At 53.0% G+C, this 17,961-nt stretch overlaps 6 protein-coding genes across 6 annotated transcripts; 3 read left to right on the top strand and 3 right to left on the bottom strand.

The window, feature by feature from the left end:
- Positions 1-222: 222 nt before the first annotated feature.
- QC761_102400 (uncharacterized protein) lies at positions 223-3,824 on the bottom strand (the record flags this gene model as incomplete). The annotated part of the gene is made up of 2 exons (XM_062873483.1): positions 223-2,267; positions 2,345-3,824. The coding sequence occupies 2 exons, from the start codon at positions 3,822-3,824 to the stop codon at positions 223-225; spliced, it is 3,525 nt and encodes a 1,174-aa protein (XP_062736519.1).
- Positions 3,825-4,682: 858 nt separating this feature from the next.
- On the bottom strand, positions 4,683-7,476 carry QC761_102390 (uncharacterized protein; the record flags this gene model as incomplete). The annotated part of the gene is made up of 6 exons (XM_062873482.1): positions 6,968-7,476; positions 6,762-6,862; positions 6,038-6,697; positions 5,720-5,978; positions 5,169-5,664; positions 4,683-5,113 (listed from the first exon to the last, which is right to left on the bottom strand). The coding sequence occupies exons 1-6, from the start codon at positions 7,046-7,048 to the stop codon at positions 4,683-4,685; spliced, it is 2,028 nt and encodes a 675-aa protein (XP_062736518.1). The 5' UTR covers positions 7,049-7,476.
- A 209-nt stretch (positions 7,477-7,685) lies between these two features.
- Positions 7,686-8,670, top strand: CKS1 (Cyclin-dependent kinases regulatory subunit (Cell division control protein cks1); the record flags this gene model as incomplete). Its single annotated transcript, XM_062873481.1, has 2 exons — positions 7,686-8,396; positions 8,463-8,670. Exons 1-2 carry the CDS (start codon positions 8,275-8,277, stop codon positions 8,668-8,670), a joined length of 330 nt encoding a protein of 109 aa, XP_062736517.1. The 5' UTR covers positions 7,686-8,274.
- A 1,412-nt stretch (positions 8,671-10,082) lies between these two features.
- On the top strand, positions 10,083-12,442 carry ERO1 (endoplasmic oxidoreductin-1; the record flags this gene model as incomplete). The annotated part of the gene is made up of 3 exons (XM_062873480.1): positions 10,083-10,202; positions 10,348-11,924; positions 11,979-12,442. 3 exons carry the CDS (start codon positions 10,083-10,085, stop codon positions 12,085-12,087), a joined length of 1,806 nt encoding a protein of 601 aa, XP_062736516.1. The 3' UTR covers positions 12,088-12,442.
- A 516-nt stretch (positions 12,443-12,958) lies between these two features.
- USB1 (poly(U)-specific 3'-to-5' RNA exonuclease) lies at positions 12,959-13,897 on the bottom strand (the record flags this gene model as incomplete). Its single annotated transcript, XM_062873479.1, has 1 exon — positions 12,959-13,897. One exon carries the CDS (start codon positions 13,895-13,897, stop codon positions 12,959-12,961), a length of 939 nt encoding a protein of 312 aa, XP_062736515.1.
- Positions 13,898-14,561: 664 nt separating this feature from the next.
- QC761_102350 (uncharacterized protein) lies at positions 14,562-16,924 on the top strand. The gene is made up of 2 exons (XM_062873478.1): positions 14,562-14,998; positions 15,312-16,924. Exons 1-2 carry the CDS (start codon positions 14,930-14,932, stop codon positions 16,743-16,745), a joined length of 1,503 nt encoding a protein of 500 aa, XP_062736514.1. The 5' UTR covers positions 14,562-14,929; the 3' UTR covers positions 16,746-16,924.
- Positions 16,925-17,961: the final 1,037 nt, after the last annotated feature.

Below are 17,961 nucleotides of genomic sequence, written 5' to 3'. Positions count from 1 at the left end.
CTAGGACACCGGATGGTCTTTTCGCCGAACACGCAAAGCATAACAAATGGCTGGTTGGCCGGCTCCTTTGATATATTCCATAATGTCACCGTGGGCAAAAGAGCAACGTCAGAATGAACGGTAACATTCGAACAAACAACAGAATAGATTTAAACGATATAGCAAACAAACAAACCAAGACAACAACTACTATCCAATAAACGCCTCTTTGCCTTTCCCACCCTAAAGCTCCTCCGGCTCCCCCTCTTGATCACCTCCAAACGATTGCTTAATAGCAGGATAATAAATCGTTTTATCAATATGATAGGGCTGCCAAGCCACACCCAAGCCCCCAGTTGTTGACTGCCACCACTTCTTGAGAGTCCCCTTCTTCAAACCCGACCTAACCTTGGCCGGCGCCTTGGGATTCTTTCTATGTCTGGCAATCTCCAACCCCAGCTCCCTCTCCTTCCTCTGGATCTCCTCCAGTTCCTTCTTCTCCCTTGCCTTGGCTTCTCTCAGCTTCTTTTCCCTAGCCTCTTCCCTCTCCCTCTTTCTCCTCTCTTTCCTGGTCTCCTGCTCCCGTCTGGCAGACTCTTGGGCTGCCTCGAAACCCAACCTCTCCTCTTCTCGTTGACGGAGTTCCTCTTCGGTAGCACCGCCAAACCAGCCATACCAATTTGGCTTGACGTACTTCTTCCACTCTTCGCCTTCCTTGACCTCCGCTTCAACGCCTTCCCGTCTGGCCTTGTCCTTGTCACCCTTAAAGACGGGCAGCTCCTTGGCCTTCTCGGTAAGCAGCTCAAAGTAACCAGGCGTGTGCTCCTCCCAAACCTCCGGGCCTGGCTCTTCTCCCGCACGAGTCCATGACCTCTTAAGCGTCATCCTCCTACCGTTGGGGCCTAGAGGAGCAGGAGTGATAGGGCCGGGGAAGATCTTGTCAATAACCTTTGTAACTTCGATATCATCCGCATCCTCTTCCAGCTCCTTCTCCTTCTCCTTCTCCAGCTCCCTTGCTCGTCGCCTAGCCCGCTCCCTAGCCTTCTCCTTCTCCGCCTCAAGCTCCTTGTGCCTCTTCTCATAGTCACCCCCGCCGCCAAACCAAGGCACGGTGTACGAATGCCCCTCGAAACTTGGGACCGTAATCTTTTGTGTGTAAACTGTCCCCTCGTAACCAGAGTGTCCAATCACCCAGGGTTCCGACGGCTGCAACGATGGGAGCTTGAAGCCCAGCGCCCCCAAAATGGTGTACCAAACCGCGGACAACAGGTACATGACAGCCTTTGCAACATTTGATGCCGCGGTTAGGAGCCAAATGATGACGTCGAGGATGAGAATAGCCACAAGTTTAGCCAAGGCTAGACCCAACTGGGGAATGATCCAAAGGACGGGCGCAAAACGAGACAGGAGGTACAGCACGAGGAGGGAGACGCCCAGCTTGACGAAGCGATCCCACCACTTCTTGAACCAAAGGGCGTCCTTGTATCGGAGCCATTCGAGAAGGGTTGGAGTGCCCTCGGCGCCCAGACCGCGCGGATCAGTGCGGCCCTGGTAGTACACCACCTGACTCTTGAGCAGCGTAGAGATGGACTCTCCCTCCGTGCTCGTCTTCAGCCTTGGATCGATTTCGCCCATCAGCCCGTACCTCTCGCACTTGGGCCAGACAACAATCTGCACCTTGGCCAGGTACGGCGGCGACCTCCACACCGTGTCTCCCAGGCCGGGCTTGGAGTCCCAGGTTGGGAACCCGCCGTACTTCTCCACCTTCTTGTACAACAAGCTGGGAAAGAAACCGAGCACGGCCCAAAGAACACCCCAAAATCCTAGCTGCTTGGTCTTCTCCCACAACGCATACGTAGGGCGGTAGTTTGCTGGGTCTGACTCGTAAATCAGATTCTCTTTTGCCCATTTTTGCTTCTCCATCCCTTCGAGGCGGGTAACGGCGAGTGAGGACTCGTGATAAACTCTATCATCGACATTGTTTTGGTCAATGGCCCACGTCTGACCCAGGAATGGGGCAGTAATCCGGAAGATACTCTTTGAGTGAGCCATATGCAATGACAAGAACCCAGCTTCGGAGACAATATCGTGTATCTTTTGATGAAATCCCCAAAGAGACTTGACCCGACTGTTGTTAAAGTTCCGGTCCATCAGCTTCAACAGCGGGAGCAACAAAGTTGTGATTTGAATGCTGAGCTGGTCAACATGCTCCCAGAACTTGGGAGTGAGCTCCTGGTTACGCATATACATGTCGATGCATTCCGACCGAAGCCTTGTGCGCCGGTAGCCTAAGTTATGTCATGTCATGTCAGTCATGTCCCCCCCTTGGTTTTTTTTTTTTTTTAAAAAAAAAAAAGCAACTCGCCTTCACCCAACTCCAAAGCCTTATCAGATGCCTCCAACATCGCTCTCGACTGCTCATCAGCACCAAACAACAAATCATCAAACACCTGCCGCTCCAAAATCTTCCCAATCACCCCCGCGACAACCAACTTCCTCTGCACCGCCTTGGATAACATCACATCCCACCCCCCCTCAAACCCATTATCCTGCCTAGCCACCTGACTAATAAACCAAACCAGATTCTTCGTGCTCCCCACCCCGCCCGTAGTCCACACCTTATCAATCATCTTCACATCCAGTATATTCCCCCCATTCGGCACCTCCTCCCCAAACCCCAGCCCCTCTCCAAAGTACTCCTCCGCAAAGTGCGACGCCTTGAGGTACAAATCCTGCCACACAGCCCCAAACCACTCATTCCCCGTCTCGGTCCCATCCTGCGGCATAGGGAAATTAAACCTCAACCTCGTCGGCGCCCAAGCCCCCAACAACTCCCTCCCCACATCCCTCCCGCACGGCCGAACCCTCACCTGCCCCTCGACAACCTCCTCCCACCAACTCTTCACCCCATCCAACACCCTCCCATCCTTGGCCGCATCCGCCGGGTCCCGCTGCGGATCCCCATGCACCTTGACAAGCGGCTCATGAATAGCAAGCTTCTCCGCCCTCTGGTTCAGCACAACCGGGTCAGCGTCATTGTTCCGAAACACCTTCTTCTGGCTCTCCGAAAGCTTAGGCTTGACGCTCGTCTCGAGGTCGCCGAGTTTGAACCGGAGCCGGTCAGGGATGTGGTATTTACTCTCGAGGATAGCCTGCTGGGCGGCCCGGTGGGCGTTCCAGTCGGCTGTGGTCATCTTGCCGGTGGTTCTTTTGCCGGTCGGGTCAGAAAAGCCACGCCTGCCTTGGGAGGGGGAGCGCCGGCGGCTTGAGCTGTCTGCCGAGCCTACAAAGGTGATTCTGGCTCCTTCGGGGAAGGTTTGGTTTTGGGGAGTGGCACGCTGAGGGTTTGAGGGGTGGCGGCGGCGCTCGGGGGTTTTGCCTCCGCGGAGGTGGGGGGACTCGGGTGAGTCGTCCATGGCGGCCGCGGTTCTCAAACGAGGTTGGTGCAAGAATCGTCGTGATGATGATATAGAGAGTGCGAGGCTGGGCTGTGCTTCTTTGATCTCTGGGTCAGGCTCAAGTCCTGAGACGTGCTGTTCGTCTTCAAGCGGTGATAGATGTCTTTCCGAGGGTGATGAAGAAGCAGGGTAAACACTGGCCGCCTCCGGGTCCTCGTCTTCTTCCCCTTCCCAGCTGTTGTTGCCGTCTCGTCTTCTTTCCCCGGCAGACTCTAATCCGACCTCTTCTTCTTCTTCTTCTTCCTTTTGGCTTTCAAGATGATGATGATGATGATGATGATGACGATGCTTCCTCTCCACGTTTTCTCTCGATGCAAGCCTAGTCGATCTTCTCCTCGGTGCAGGATCAACACCGGCAGAAACCAATTTGGCCGACCGTCGAGGCATTGTAAGAGATTTTTAGAAAACAAAAACCAAACCGCAACGAATGGCCTCTTGTTTAGCCTTCAAAGAAAAACACCCATGTAGCTCGAGGGAGCAAGTAGCTCAAAACGGTGGACACCATACATTGAACAAAGAAGCCAATTGTAATGATAAGAAGACTTGTTCATCCGGAGTAGGAAATAAAGGGGCCAACGCGTGCAGCCGCGTGCTTTGTTGTGTCGAGGAATGCGGACTCTATTCCAAGGGGGTGAAGGCGTGTGTGCCATGGCTTCAAAGGGTGGCCGCGTTCGGAATACTCGTAAACAATTGAATGACATGCACAAAAGAGAGACAATGGGCGACCATCACTTTGTTCTCCTGTACCGAGGGCGGGTACCTGTGACGATTGTAAGCCAAGGGCAAAAAGAAAATGGCATGGGAAGTGCTTACTAGCTTCAACCTAGACTTTGCTTGCCGGGGAATCGAGCATAGATAGTCCTTCTAGACAGAGGTGTTCATTGACAACAGCCTGTAGTAAATTCCATCGGTCTTCAAGAAGCCTCAGAAATATGAGAGTCCAGCTCCCAAAACAAATCAAGCTTGAAAAGATTTTCCGCTGATTCTCCGTTGCGCGCGATGACCTATATCAATACATATACACAGAAAGAAGCCCAAGTGTTATAATAGTACCACGCTGATTTGCCCTGCCGTACTGAAGCAGTGCCTAAACGCTCCGTCCAGAAACACCACCGAAACTGAAGCCATAGATTGATCCGCCCACCCATTTCCTTTTCCCACAAATAGACAAGGAACCAGAAACAGAATAAATCGCCACCGCCCAGATACATGCCTTGACGCCAAAATAACGACTCCTTGAAGATTCTAGTAGACTCTCGTGAGGTGGACATTCATGGTCAGCCTCTCTACCTCGGCGCTCGCTCCATTTTCCAGCTTTTGACCCTTCGGCAGTGATGCCACGACTGTAACGACAATCATGTTCGTGCCCAGAGTTAAACCCAAGTCAAACACCATGGCGTTTAGTGGCAGCGGATCATCAGGTGCAGGAATCGGGGTGGCTCTGCCCACCATCTGTCCATTGATCTGAACGATGAGCTTGTACTGACGTCCCTGTTGTTCAAAGGGCGCCAGCCGGGGAACCAACTGCAGTCTGCTGTGGCTAGCTGGCAAGTGGAAAGTGACACTCTGCTGAGCCAGCTTTGGGTCCGCTGGAAGTTCCATCCGAAATCGGCGGTCACCTGGAACTGTTGGATGTGTCCGGACAAGAACACTGGGCAACAAAGAGTCGGCAATACCTGTTCTCCAATTAGCAGTGTGCTCATCGAGCCAAAATAACATATCGAAACTCACCTCTACCAGGAGCGCGAACCAAGTTGTCCCACAGAGGAGGTGGCGGTGCAGGCGCAGGTGCTGGTGCAGGAGGCAGATGGCCATTTTGAAGTGCTTGATGCGACCCTGGGTAACCGTGCTGCCCATTTATCATCATCATGGGACTCGGAACATGTCCATTCGGCCGTGAAACCATACTTGGTGGCCCAGGAGCGATGACAGAGGGGCTCGGGGACCCTCCAGCTGAGGGTAAACTCATAGATTTGTCCAGCTGGAAGCTGGCAGCGGTTGTAAATGACGCCTGGGGTGGAATAGGGCCGGATTCGCTAGAGCGGTTGGTCGGTGGTGCTGGTGACCCTGTTGCGCTGCCTTTAGACCCGCCGACATGGATCGTGATCTTTTTGGCACCCAGTACCGGAGTATCCTGACCCGAACCAACCTTGAGCTTAATCTTGGGCTGCTGAGGCGGTTCCGGGACTACTGCCTTCGCCGCGTTGAGCTCATCATAAAAGGCTTGCTGTAAGGTCATGGGTTAGCAGTGCTAGCTGGCAGACCGTCTTCAATCTTCATACCTTCAACTCTGTGGCTAGGGTGTGGATTTCACTGCCATCCTCATTGTAGAAATGAGCGTTGGTCCAAAGAAGGCTGGCCTTTTCCTCAAAAGCTGCCCAGCTCTTGAAGTCGCTAATACCAGTGGCAGCTTGTCGACCATGAATGCCCTTGACGAGTTTTTGAAGCCCCTTTAACGACAACGGAGAGGTAATGACGGCAAAATAATCCTTGAAGCTGCGTGGTGGGAGATTGATAAAGTCCAAGAAATGAGCGCCACCGCTGTAGGAGCAGAGTTAGCAAGGCTCGGTGCACAGAATCGCATGACAGGTGTTGCTTACTCTTCGTCTGGCTTTCGAATAAGCTCCTCCACGATTTTCTCCTGCGCGTGTTGGAAGTTCAGTCCCTTGTACGGGACGCCCTCGAACTCATGGTCTGCCTTGGCCCTCCCACTTCTGTCACGTCTCCGCACCGAGTCGGGCCCACGTTTAACGCCGTTGTTAGAATCCCTTCGCTTCAGGATGATTTTTCTCGGGTTTCCGTCGTCCTCGTCGTCCTGTTCGTCTTCCTCGTCGTCTTCACCCGCGTCCTCGTCTTCCTCGCCTTCGGCATCATCTTCACCAGCCGCGTCCTCCTCGCCACCCCCTGCGTATTCATCCATGAAATCCGTCGACTGCAAATCGTCAGGTATAGGCGCAGCAGTGCAACTATAGCCCTGTACCAACTTGTAGGCCGGGTTCGTCTTGGTCATGTAGTTGCTCAGCGCTTTTCTGACACGCTCGGCGTCCTCGAAAATCTCGGAATTCTTGGGATAATACTCCTTCGCATTGGTGACCATTCGCTTGAAGTAGCTTTCGAGTTCAGACATGTTGGCAAAGTCCTGGTTGTGGAGTTTGCGCTCAATTATTTTCAGGGAGATGGGCATGCGAATGCGCGCATAGTAGTCCTTGTTCTTCTCACGGGGGAGGAGGTTCTCAAAGTAGCTAGCCACAAGTCGTCCGCTGCGAAGCCATTGTTGTTAGATGTCATATATCCCTAGACCCGGGAAGACAAGCCTATACTAACCTCTTGTCCTTCGTTCTGCGGATGGTTTCCAAGAAAACAAGGCCGTAGGCGGAGGTCGACTCGGGGCTTTCGCCCTTCATCAGGTCGTACTCTTGTGGAGGCTGTCCCCATGGTTAGTTAATGGCCGTGTTGACATTACATCCCAAGTTCCAAGGTGTGGCAGATGTGCGCCACGAGCAACGGGAAACTCTTGGAGAAAGACTTACCCTTGGGACCTTGCGTCGTTTGGCAGCTCGGTCGTCATTCTCGGCGGCGCCCGTCGGGCCCGCTTTCCGTTTGTTGTCCATTGCGCGGTGGTGCAGCGGATCAGATTTGGCAAAAAACAGATCAACTCGATGGCAGCTGTCGCGATGGACGTGGTGCAGGCGCCTCAATGGGCGACTTGTGACGGAGGGCGGCGCGCAAGCTGTTGCTCTGCGGCTGTGGGAGACGCGTAGCAATTGTGCGGGTGCAGGTGCGGGTGCGGTGCCGTCTCGTCTCTTTGGGTGGGCGCAGCGCAGTCAAGTCAGGAGTCCCGCAGCCCAGCCAGCCCCCTGCGATGGATATACCTAGGTATGGATGACTTAGGTGATGGACGGGGTGCAAGTCGTGTCGTGTCTGCGAACTGTAGGGAACGAATCACTGCAGTCCAGGCAGCTGTCCAGGAGCGGTGCAATTTTGGCGCTCCAAGGGCTGGGAACTCAGAGTTTTGCATACAGTTCAACCTCCAACTGTCAGCAGGCGCTCTTGTCCCAAAAGTGTACCTGGCTTCGGGGAAGGTACCACTGAGCAGGGGCCCACACGCGCATGGACCGGGGCTTCCCTTGTTCCTCGCCTGATATGTTAGGCATCTTAAGTTGAGTTGCTTATGTCATCCGGCACTTTGCACCTTTGAACAATGCGACAACGAGAAACAGCCCACAGGATGGAAGGGACGGGCAAGAGCAACCCTTGGATGCTTCTTCAAATACTTATCTATTATACAGAGTCTAGAGTAAGCCTATTGTTTGCGAGAGATGTCAACCTATCACCATGCCACTTTCTCTACCTTGTGGTCCGTGCCAAGCTGCCAGTGGGCCGGAAGGGTCAAAATTTTAGCGCATGGCAAGTGCGGCAGGGCCCTTCCAAACACATGAACCGATTTGTTTACGTTCGGCCTCTTTCTGTTCCCCTCCTCCACCAGCGAAGTCACACGCCTCAACACCGACACTCAACGCGCCAAACGACAGCTGCTTTTTCACCCGAGCTAGCAGACGCTCCCCCTTACTTCTTCCGGTCGCATTACCAACTTTGAATTCTCGAGGACCAGTTTGCCTAGCCCATCTCCAGTTGTCGGCCTCCTCGATTTGGCCCGATATTACCCCACGTACCCAAAGTGCAGGGCTAGACACGACTATCGCGCGACCTTGATACTTTTTCAACCCAACATTACTGCGCCCCTTTTCCTCAGGACGCCCTTTCGATTCTCGAATATCTTCTCGCGACATATATTTGATTTTTAAACTTACCGGCTATCCCGACAGCAACCTTCAAAATGGCGACACTAGATGAGATGGGCATTGACACCTCCCGTCGCAACCCAAGCCCACGCCCGCTGTCAGACAGCGAGCGGGCACGTCTGGAGGAGTTTATTGAGGCGATTCACTACTCTACACGGTAAGTAGCGCCGCTGGATGTCAACCGTGCCATATTGTCGGTTCGATCAAGCCTAACATCTGCTAGCTACAATGACAACGAATACGAATACCGCCACGTGCAGCTCCCCAAGGCTATGCTCAAGGCCATTCCCAAAGACTATCATGACCAGTCCAAGGGCACTCTGAAGCTCCTGTGGGAGGAAGAATGGCGGGCGATGGGTATCACACAGAGTCTTGGGTGGGAGCACTACGAAGTACACGAGCCAGAGCCTCATATTCTCCTCTTCAAGTGAGCACTCCTGCAACCATGAGTCACATGCCAAGGACTACAGGCTAACATTTGGTTCCAGGCGCCCACTGAACTACCAACCTCCGCAGTGAGGAGCTACGAGGTCACAAAGTAATAGTAGGGGACAGCTGTACGATTAGCGCTCGGGGCCAGGCCCACAACCAGACACCGATCATCACCTTATTAACTGGAGAGGCAAATGCTGCCCGCTGATGTGAGGGCAGCAAGGCTTCTGGCTATCATGTCTCGGGACACGTACCTGGGCGTTGACAGTCGACTTTCGATCTTGAGGCGCCACATTTGCGAAGAATTTACGAACATTGATAGGCTCTGGAATATGGAGGAGATGAGCGCATGGGTTGAGCCGCGATACAGGAGCAAGATTTTGGACGGCCATTGGAGGGTCGAGGCAGAAGTGGCTGGTGGACATTGGCCAGGGGGCGACGAGATAATGAAAACCGGGACAAAGCTGTCCGGGCAATGCAGATGATGGATTGTTGGTTATGTAGCGATGAATTAAGAAGAATAATCAAACTATCAGGCCCGTATGGGAAGTTTCATCGAGACAGGCGTCATGAGTTATATACACCCTTGATTAGATGCCCCCCCAGTTGGTGATTGATCGCGGGGTTGAGGCGATCTATCAAAGTACGGTTACATCCCGTTCCAATGCGCCACGCTGGCAGTTTTGGGAACTGAATAAGGAAAAGGCAGGACAATGAACACTCTTGCATATCGCGTACGAGCAAGCACCGGGCCACAGTCCGTACTCAGAAGGATGCACTGGTACGCTGCCAGTGCTCTCCTCAGATCCGGGAACCAAAAAAGGCAACAAGTGTCAGCCGGTTTTCGTGATTTGCAAGCAATCCGATCGTTCGTCGGCAGATCGACATCTGCTGATTTTCATTCTGGCCACATTTCCTCTCACAACCCCCCAGCCACTACGGGCAAATTCCTGTTGGCCATATCTTCTAAAAAGAACAACATATTATCCCACTGACCACCTGGTCTTTACCACTTTCTGCATTCACTTCGTAGCTGCTGCCACAGGATCACATCATTCCTGTCCGCTGCTTCTGCGCATCTCTTCTGTAATCATTCCAGAAAACGCCAAGCGCACCGTCGATCGCCCTTCCCGCTCGGCCACAACGGCCTCCCGATAAGACCTCTTATCGCCAATTGCCATCTCGGGACGCTGACGTCGGACCACATATCAAATAAAACGTCCACGTTTCAGGCCCGGGTCTCTGGACAGCATACCAGACCACCAAGACAAAGACCGTTCGGTTACACCGGCATAGAAATTACGGATCACGAATATTCTCATTCGATAGCAGCAACATCCAGCCGACCATTCTGCCCAGACCGTCCCATTTGTTTCGAGGCCTTCCACAGGTTCCCCCCTCCTCCTTCATCATGAAGACGGCCGCCCGTCTCTTTTATCTATCAGTCTTTGCGCTCTGGAGCCCAGAAGTGCAATGCCAAAACTCGCAACCTTCGGCATCACCACCAGCGCCACCTCAAGATGCTTGCGCGGTACGCTTTTTTTATCAGCCCTTGCCCCTTTCTTTTCTGCCGTGCAGATGCATTAGCCCCACCATCTAGATCCAGTTGCGCTACTGCCGCTATTGCAACGGCGGCTGATCTTCATGTATACCATTCTAACGGTTCCCTCTGGCAGATATCGCCAAAAGCTATCGTGAGCGACGCCTGTGCCTCGTACTCGACGCTCGAGCGGCTCAATCGCAATGTCAAGCCGGCCCTTGACGAGCTCACCCAGACGACGGACTTCTTCAGTCACTACCGGGTGAATTTATTTCACAAGAAGTGTCCATTTTGGAATGACGAGAATGGCATGTGCGGGAACATTGCCTGCGCGGTAGAGACGCTGGATAACGAGGAGGATATCCCGCCAGTGTGGAGGGCTAAAGAGCTCGGAAAGCTCGAGGGCCCGAGGGCGCAGCATCCTGGCAAGGCGGTTCAAAAACAAGAGCCAGTACGACCGCTGAAGGGGAAGTTGGGTGAGGGGGTTGGGGAGAGTTGTGTGGTTGAATACGACGACGAGTGTGACGACAGAGATTACTGCGTTCCCGAAGACGAGAGCGCTACGTCCAAGGGGGATTATGTGAGCTTGTTGCGGAATCCCGAGAGGTTTACTGGGTATGCTGGCGATGGCGCCAAGCAGGTGTGGGATGCGGTATACCGAGAGAACTGCTTCCAGAGAAGCTCTTTTCCCCATTATGCGGCGCTTGGAAAGGATACCTCGGCTCGTGGACCAGCGGCGATGGATTTCAAGGCTGTTCTTGACGCTGCTGGGCGCCAGCATGTTCTTGAGCAAACCAGGGAGCACAACCCCCTCACCCCGTTCGTTGCCAACACCGGTCTGGAAGCCGAGGACGAATGTCTCGAGAAGCGTGTCTTTTACAGAGTCATGTCTGGCATGCACGCGAGTATCTCGACCCATCTCTGCTGGGACTTTCTTAACCAAACCACCGGTCAATGGCAACCCAATCTCGCCTGCTACAAGGCTCGTTTACACCAGTTCCCGGACCGCATCAGCAATCTCTATTTTAACTACGCCCTCCTTTCCCGCGCCATCGCCAAACTCGGCCCCTATCTCACCGCCGAGCAGGGCTACACCTTTTGCACGGGCGACCCGGCCCAGGACGCCGAGACGCGTGAGAAGGTCTTGGCTGTCACCACCAAGGCCGCGAGCGTGCCTCAAATCTTTGACGAGAGCCTCATGTTCAAGAATGGAGAAGGCCCTTCGCTCAAAGAGGACTTCCGCAACCGCTTCAGGAATGTCAGCCGCCTGATGGACTGTGTCGGGTGCGACAAGTGCCGACTGTGGGGCAAGCTGCAGACGGCTGGGTACGGAACTGCGCTGAAGGTGCTGTTCGAGTTTGACAATAATGATCACCCGCAGGTTCCGGTGTTGAAGCGGACGGAATTGGTGGCGCTTTTCAACACGTATGCCAGGTTGAGCAGCTCGATGAGCGCTATTCAGAAGTTTAGAGGGATGGTTGAGGCAGAGGATAACCAGGGGGCTAAGAAGGTGGTTGTGAACAAGATTCTGAGTGTGGGCCCTATCAAGAAGGCGCTGGATGAGCAGGATGTGGATGAGGTGGAGACCCAGAGAGAGGAGAGGATCCGCCGGGAGCCAAAGTCGAGTTCGGAGGCCATGGCGGAGGAGTGGGAGAATATCAAGAAGGTGACGATGTTTGTGTTGAAGGGGTGGATCAGTTTCCCTGCCAAGGCGTAAGTTTTTTTTTTTTTTTTTTCTGTTTGAAACCAATGCTAACGGTTCTCTAGTTGGGTTGTTCTTTCTCAAGAGGCTGCGCGCTTTTTGCAGTTTTTCCTGGGCTTGCCGGTGACTCCAAGGACGTGGACGTTGGAATTCCCTAGAGTGGACGAGCTCTAGAATGGCTGGGACAGCGGTGGTCTAGTGAGTCATTTTTATCATGCGTTGGGGTATGGTATGGCTGTAGCTATATACAAGTGGCATGCCTCACTCTGGCGTAAGATGCTGGAGATGGGCCCGGACTATTTCTTGGTTGGCTGCGGGATAGCTGGCTGCCTGTGTTATTGGGTTGTGACGTCTTGAATGGAGCTTGGGAGTTGATGAATCGTTATTGGCATGGCAGCAATCGGGTGGGTGTTTGTTTGTATATATTTTTGGGCAGCGTTTGTAACTAGCAGGTGGAAATTCAGTTTGTACCGAAGATGTGATGATTATATTTGATTTGTGGTGCAACCAAGCAGGAATTGAAGAGAGCGCAAGCCTTCCATCCCTTCCCTTCAACATGAGTATGTCCTAACAAATACAGGCCAGCTCCAACCATGCCTTCAATATGAAGATGTTCCCAAGAACAAACTACCAATCCCACTGCCCGCCCCAAAGCAAGCCCTCCATCCCGGCAGACACAAGCTGCTCGTCCAACTCCCCTAGGTTATCATCACCCCTTTTTCCGGCTCACCCTTCATGACCTCTTGCAAAAACTCCCAAGCCTCTTTCTGCTCGGTTGTTTTCTCGTCTAATCATTTATTTAGTCCTACATCCCCCAAACAACCTGGAATCACTTCTCACCTTCTCACCTTCAAGAGGCCATTTCTAGGAAACTTGTGATGTGATGGCAATCAAGAAGAACGTCAGTATAATGTGGTTTATGAATTGATCGCTTATTAATCTTCTACTAGCTATCCGGTGTCTGGCATTTGTGATCCAACCTGCTCCCTGACACTTCCCAGCACCGCCTTGATACATCTGCCGAGCGAAATCATACCCCGTATCATCATAACCCAAGCAAAGCACTGTGCTTCCTCTCCCTCCTCTCCTCATCCTCTTTCCTCAGCGGAATATTCGTCACCACATTCCCAATCTTGACCTTGATGCTGTGGATGGTCAATTTACTCATTCCGATGACAGTCCGGATCTCGGGTTTTGCAAAAACCTCTTTTGTGATACGCTCGAGATGATCCGACGGCTTACCCAGACACCAAGCAATCGAAAAGTGAAAGGCGTCCGCAACATCCTTCCCCTCTGCAGCCGAGGCCCACGAATAGAGCTGGGGCTGGCCGTATATATTAGCAAGCTCGTTAATCTTGGACAAAAGGTACACGAGCTCATTATTTCGAGACGGGCAGGCCACTCTCAGCACCAGAAACGCCCGTCCGCTCTCCGAGGTAAAATGCCATTCGACCCTCCCGAGCCGTATCTCGAACGGCTGGTCTCCAGCGAGTATCTTTTGAAGATCGGACAGAAACAGGTCTTTCTGGAACGTGCTGAGATTAAGAGGACGGGAGAGGCTGATGTGCAACGGTAACGGCACGCCTAGGTCGCTCTCCAGAAAGCTGGTTATTTCTACTTCGGGGTCTATCTTGCAAATCTGTGATCGGACTGAGTATATCAGGCCTGATAGCATGCGCTTGAACTCTGGCGGTGGATGCCATTCAATGTAAACATGGCTGGGCCAGTTCCCAGGGATGTGTGGTGTTTGTCTGGTTCGACCTTGGTGGAGGGAAGGATCGTCAAAGGTGCGGGCTGTGGAGGCGTAGAGGTCGTGGAATGATGCCGGGAGAGGAGGCAGATCCGGAGACGGGCCGCTAGATAGGGCCGTAGCCGTTCCGGTGCCAGGTGCACCGAGTCTTGGCTTTTTGGCTGGCGGAGGAGCTGGGTTGACCGTGTCGGCGTCCGAGTCCGAATCGGATCCGTAATCCACCAGCGGCGGCATGGCAGGTGACGCGGCTAGCTAGGCACCGGCGGTGGCTGGGGTCTTCAAATGGGCAAGAATGCAACATATGGAGATGAGGCCGGTGTGAGAGGTTGGTCAGACTCTGACAGACCCAAGGCCGTGTTTCGATATCGATGCTGCAAGGGTCCAGGCTGTGAGAGACCTATACAGACTGGAAGGTAGCGGACGGCAGCCAATAACGGCCCGGTGTTTGGACTTATTCCTGCAGGGACCTGGAACCTGACTGTTTGAACTCTATGGAACACTTGTCGGGGAACCGGCGGAGGCAGCGACCATCTGGCGGATTTTGTCTCCGGATTCCATTGGCCAGTGCGTCTACAGTTTTGAGTCCCCCAACCAATCACAGTCTCAAACCAACTGCCTTTGGCATATTCAAGGGCGTCACCACTCGTCGACGGGTAGTATGAAAGACCTATGTATAGGTGGGCTGACCGGCATGAAGAGTTTGATAACGGGCCATATCACGCATAATATGGGAGATGTTGCAGAAGTCTGGGTGAAGTTGAAGAATAGTTCGTTGCCTATCCCGGGCATCACGCTGACGATCCCTTGGCTTGGACCAGTCTGGAGCTCAGGTCTGGACCGCCTGTTTGTTGCATCCCCTGGCTAATTAAGTCTGGTGACGTCTACTACCAAAGGCGAGGTCCTTCTTCTGCAGCAGAATCCAGAGGTTACACATGGCTGTTTTGAGTCTGGACCTACTGCAGGAGGGAGAGGCCCCGCGCGCCGTTTCTCCTGCCGAAGAAGGCCGCTTTGGAAAAATGATCATAAGGACACCTGGTCGCACAGCGTCGTCTGCATTTTTCCTCTTGTTCTTTGTATGTATCTAGGAATCTGGTCGATATAAGACTCTCATTGTGTGTTTTACATCATTCCACTGTTCTTCTTTGTTCTTTGGTTCACATCTCGACCCAATCTGGAAATATATTCACCTCCTACTTACACGGACCCAAGACCCCACTGAAACAGCCCCCAAGACCCGCCTACCAGCTTTGCGCCCTTGCCGCTAAAATGCCAGCTGGGAAGACGCTGGATGAATTTGGCAGGGATGAATATGGCCTGCCAGGAGACAAGCAATGGGTAAGCTTGTTTTTTGATGTTCAGTTCGTTCCCGTCTGCGAGATGAGTGGGTAAACCCTCCGGAAGCTCGGGGGTTTTGGTCTTATACGTGAGGTCTTTTCATAGGATGGCGTCAGCGGCAGCTGCTGTGCTCGCGGCTTGGTTTTCGTGGACGGTGACGATCCTGACCTACACTTGCGTCACTCTCGGGATTCCTTGGCATCACTTCCAAGTTCCTTGATACCAACTCCGGGCCCTAATAAATAGCTTCAACACGAGATTTCGACTTTTGAACAAAATCTTGAACAGAATACTGAATAGAAGAACTACATAGGCTTCAAAATATCTCTTAGAGCCACTATATGAGCCTGAACCAAGCCAGGTTTGCGCAACAAGATTTACACCCCTGCCACCATCGCCACCAGCTTCAACAAAATCGCCAACAACACCAACCCGCTCGGCAGTTGGCAGCATCCGACGAAAGTTTCAGCACACCAGGAACGTATCTTATACCGAAGGTGACGAAGAAGAACAGCCTTTTCTCCGTCGTCTCCTGAGCAGAACAAGCAGCATCCGAAGCACCCGCAGCAGTCTCAGTCTGAACAGGCAACTCCCGCCCTCACCACCAGGAGTAGACCGCACCCTATCCACCCGCTCAGCAATTCCACTCAGACCAAGCCACAACCGCAACTGGTCCCAAGGCACAATCCTCTCCCGCGCCAACAGCGTAGCAACTTCTACACCAACATCCCCCAGATCCCCCAGCAAAATGTCCAACCAATTCTTCCCCTCCACCACCACCACCACCACCACCCGCAACCGCTCCTCCTCCCTCAACCACCCCCCACCACCCCCATCAGATGAATCCTTCCCCATCCGCCGCGGCAACTCCCTCCGCCTCAAAGACCGCTACCCAGGAGACCAATCCCACCGTCCCCTAGCTATGCTCTCCTCCTCCCACCGCGCCGCCAACCGCCACGTCCGCCCCACCTCTTCCCACGCCCGTCCCTTTGCCGACCCAATAGACCAGCTGGACCAGTCCTCCCCCTTCTCCCCCTACCACCACCCTGGCCCGTATGACCCCACGCTGATCCCGTACAACACCAACAAGAAGTACTCTCCCCTGGAGGCGGTCAAATCCTCCAACGAGGAGGCGATCAAGGCTACGCCGGTGGAGTATGTAAAGGACAGCTTGACGAAGCATGTGCCGCTGCAGGGGACGGCGGTTGTGCCGCCTGGGGAGAGGGATGTTATGACGGGGAGGAGGATGGGGGAGTATCAAGAGGGGGCTGATTTGATGAGGGAACAAAGTGCGGGCGGGGGCGCGTATAAGAGGTGGCCTGGGGTGGAGTACAGGGAGGGGGATTTGAAGGGGAAGGGGGAGGGTTGGTATTCTGGGGTTGGGGCTGCTGAGGAGGAGGAAAGGAGGCGGGTGGCTAAGAAGAGGGGGGGGTATTTGGCTAGGAGTATTAGTGGGGATGGGAAGGGGGGTGCTTATGAGATGCAGCAGCCTTCTCAGAGGGGTTTGATGGCTAGTGGGAGTGAGGAGAAGGATGGGGGGGTGAGGCAGAGGCAGAGGGTGGTTGATAATGAGGAGGGGACGGCCATGTTGCCGGAGCAGGTTGTTGGGGAGGGGTCGTATCGGGGGGGGTTGGAGAGGAGTAAGAGTGGGAGGGCGAGCGGGGGGTTGGGGGAGAAGTTGAAGAGGAAGATAGGGAGTTTGAGGGGAAGGAAGGAGAGGAGGGTTGGTGATGGGGATTATTACTGATGGTTTTGATCTGGTCAGGATTTCCTTTGCTATGATGTCTCGGGTATGGGTTTTAATATTTGGATTCTTTTTGGGTAAAGAGAACTGGGATACACAGGGATATACGGAAAGAGATTTCTTTTACGCATCAACTTATTGAGGAGTTACGAAGGCGATGTATTTATGTAGAATATTTCACATATCATTGTTCCTTTCATTAACCTTTGTTTGTCGTGATTCAACCTGTAACCAACATACAAAATACACTGTGGAATCACCGTTGGATGATATGATCTGACACCTAAAAGTTCATTTAAGAATCGTTGACTTGCTTCTTATAATAGCATTTCGGTGGAAACGGAAGAAAAGTTTGAAAGAATGAGCAAACCTAGGTGGGTACCTCATCCAGATATGTACCGCAGCATGATCAAGCAAAGGGGACTGCTCGAAACGTACTTTACTCGCTCCCTTTATCCTCAAGACACAGCACGCAGAATTGAACCGAAGCTTCTTGCTAATATCAGCTATCTGTTCACTGTCCGTGTGAGCATTTTTAAGCCGGTCAGTGGTCCGGTCCCTCTGTCCGTCTCCGCTTGCCGGTGTCTCGAGAAGAGTCCAGGGTCTTGCCAAAAGTCTTCGTATATGGATAGCAGTGCGGACTTCTCCTCCGAAAGCCTTGATTGTATCCAACAGCTGGGTTTCCTTCTCCTTGTGACACTTCAATTCCTCCTTCACCTTTCTCAACATCCTCATTGGCCACCCTAAGCTTTTTCCTAGCCTCCTTCTCAGCACGCTTCAGCTCCATAACTTTCTCCTTGCCGACTCTAATCTCCTTCTTCAAGGAACAAAAGTCGGTTTGGTTTTCTAACAGTGTCCGTACCAAGACTTCCAACTCATCTATTATTTTAATATTTATCTCGAGCTAATGCTTCCTCCAAGACATCTCACAAGATATCTCATGACTCATGGCGTCAATCCTTGCCTGGAGCTCTCTTTCACGCTATTTTGCAAACTCCAGTTCTCGGAACACCTTCAGCCGGTCCGGTGGGCCAGGCGGGCTGTTAGTTAACCCCATCGGGCATGCTGCGCCGTTCTACTTACTTCCTCAGGGGGTTGGGCAACCCAGTGTAAATACTCATTAAATGACAGGTCTTTCTTCTTGCAGCGCTCTCTTTCGAGGAGTTTGCTGAGGTCATTGTTTAGAAGTCCTGCTTCCCGTTCTCATGACTCGTCCTCC

The sequence above is a fragment of the Podospora bellae-mahoneyi genome (assembly GCF_035222275.1).
Source record: "Podospora bellae-mahoneyi strain CBS 112042 chromosome 1 map unlocalized CBS112042p_1, whole genome shotgun sequence".
NCBI lineage: Eukaryota > Fungi > Ascomycota > Sordariomycetes > Sordariales > Podosporaceae > Podospora > Podospora bellae-mahoneyi.
Note: the sequence above shows the minus strand (reverse complement) of the source record. Positions and strands in the feature narration are given on the sequence as shown.

Coding starts and splice junctions, on each gene's coding strand:
- QC761_102350 (XM_062873478.1), top strand. CDS start 14,930: ATGCCAGCTGGGAAGACGCTGGATGAATTTGGCAGGGATGAATATGGC. Junction 14,999..15,311: donor TGCCAGGAGACAAGCAATGG/GTAAGCTTGTTT, acceptor AGAACTACATAG/GCTTCAAAATATCTCTTAGA.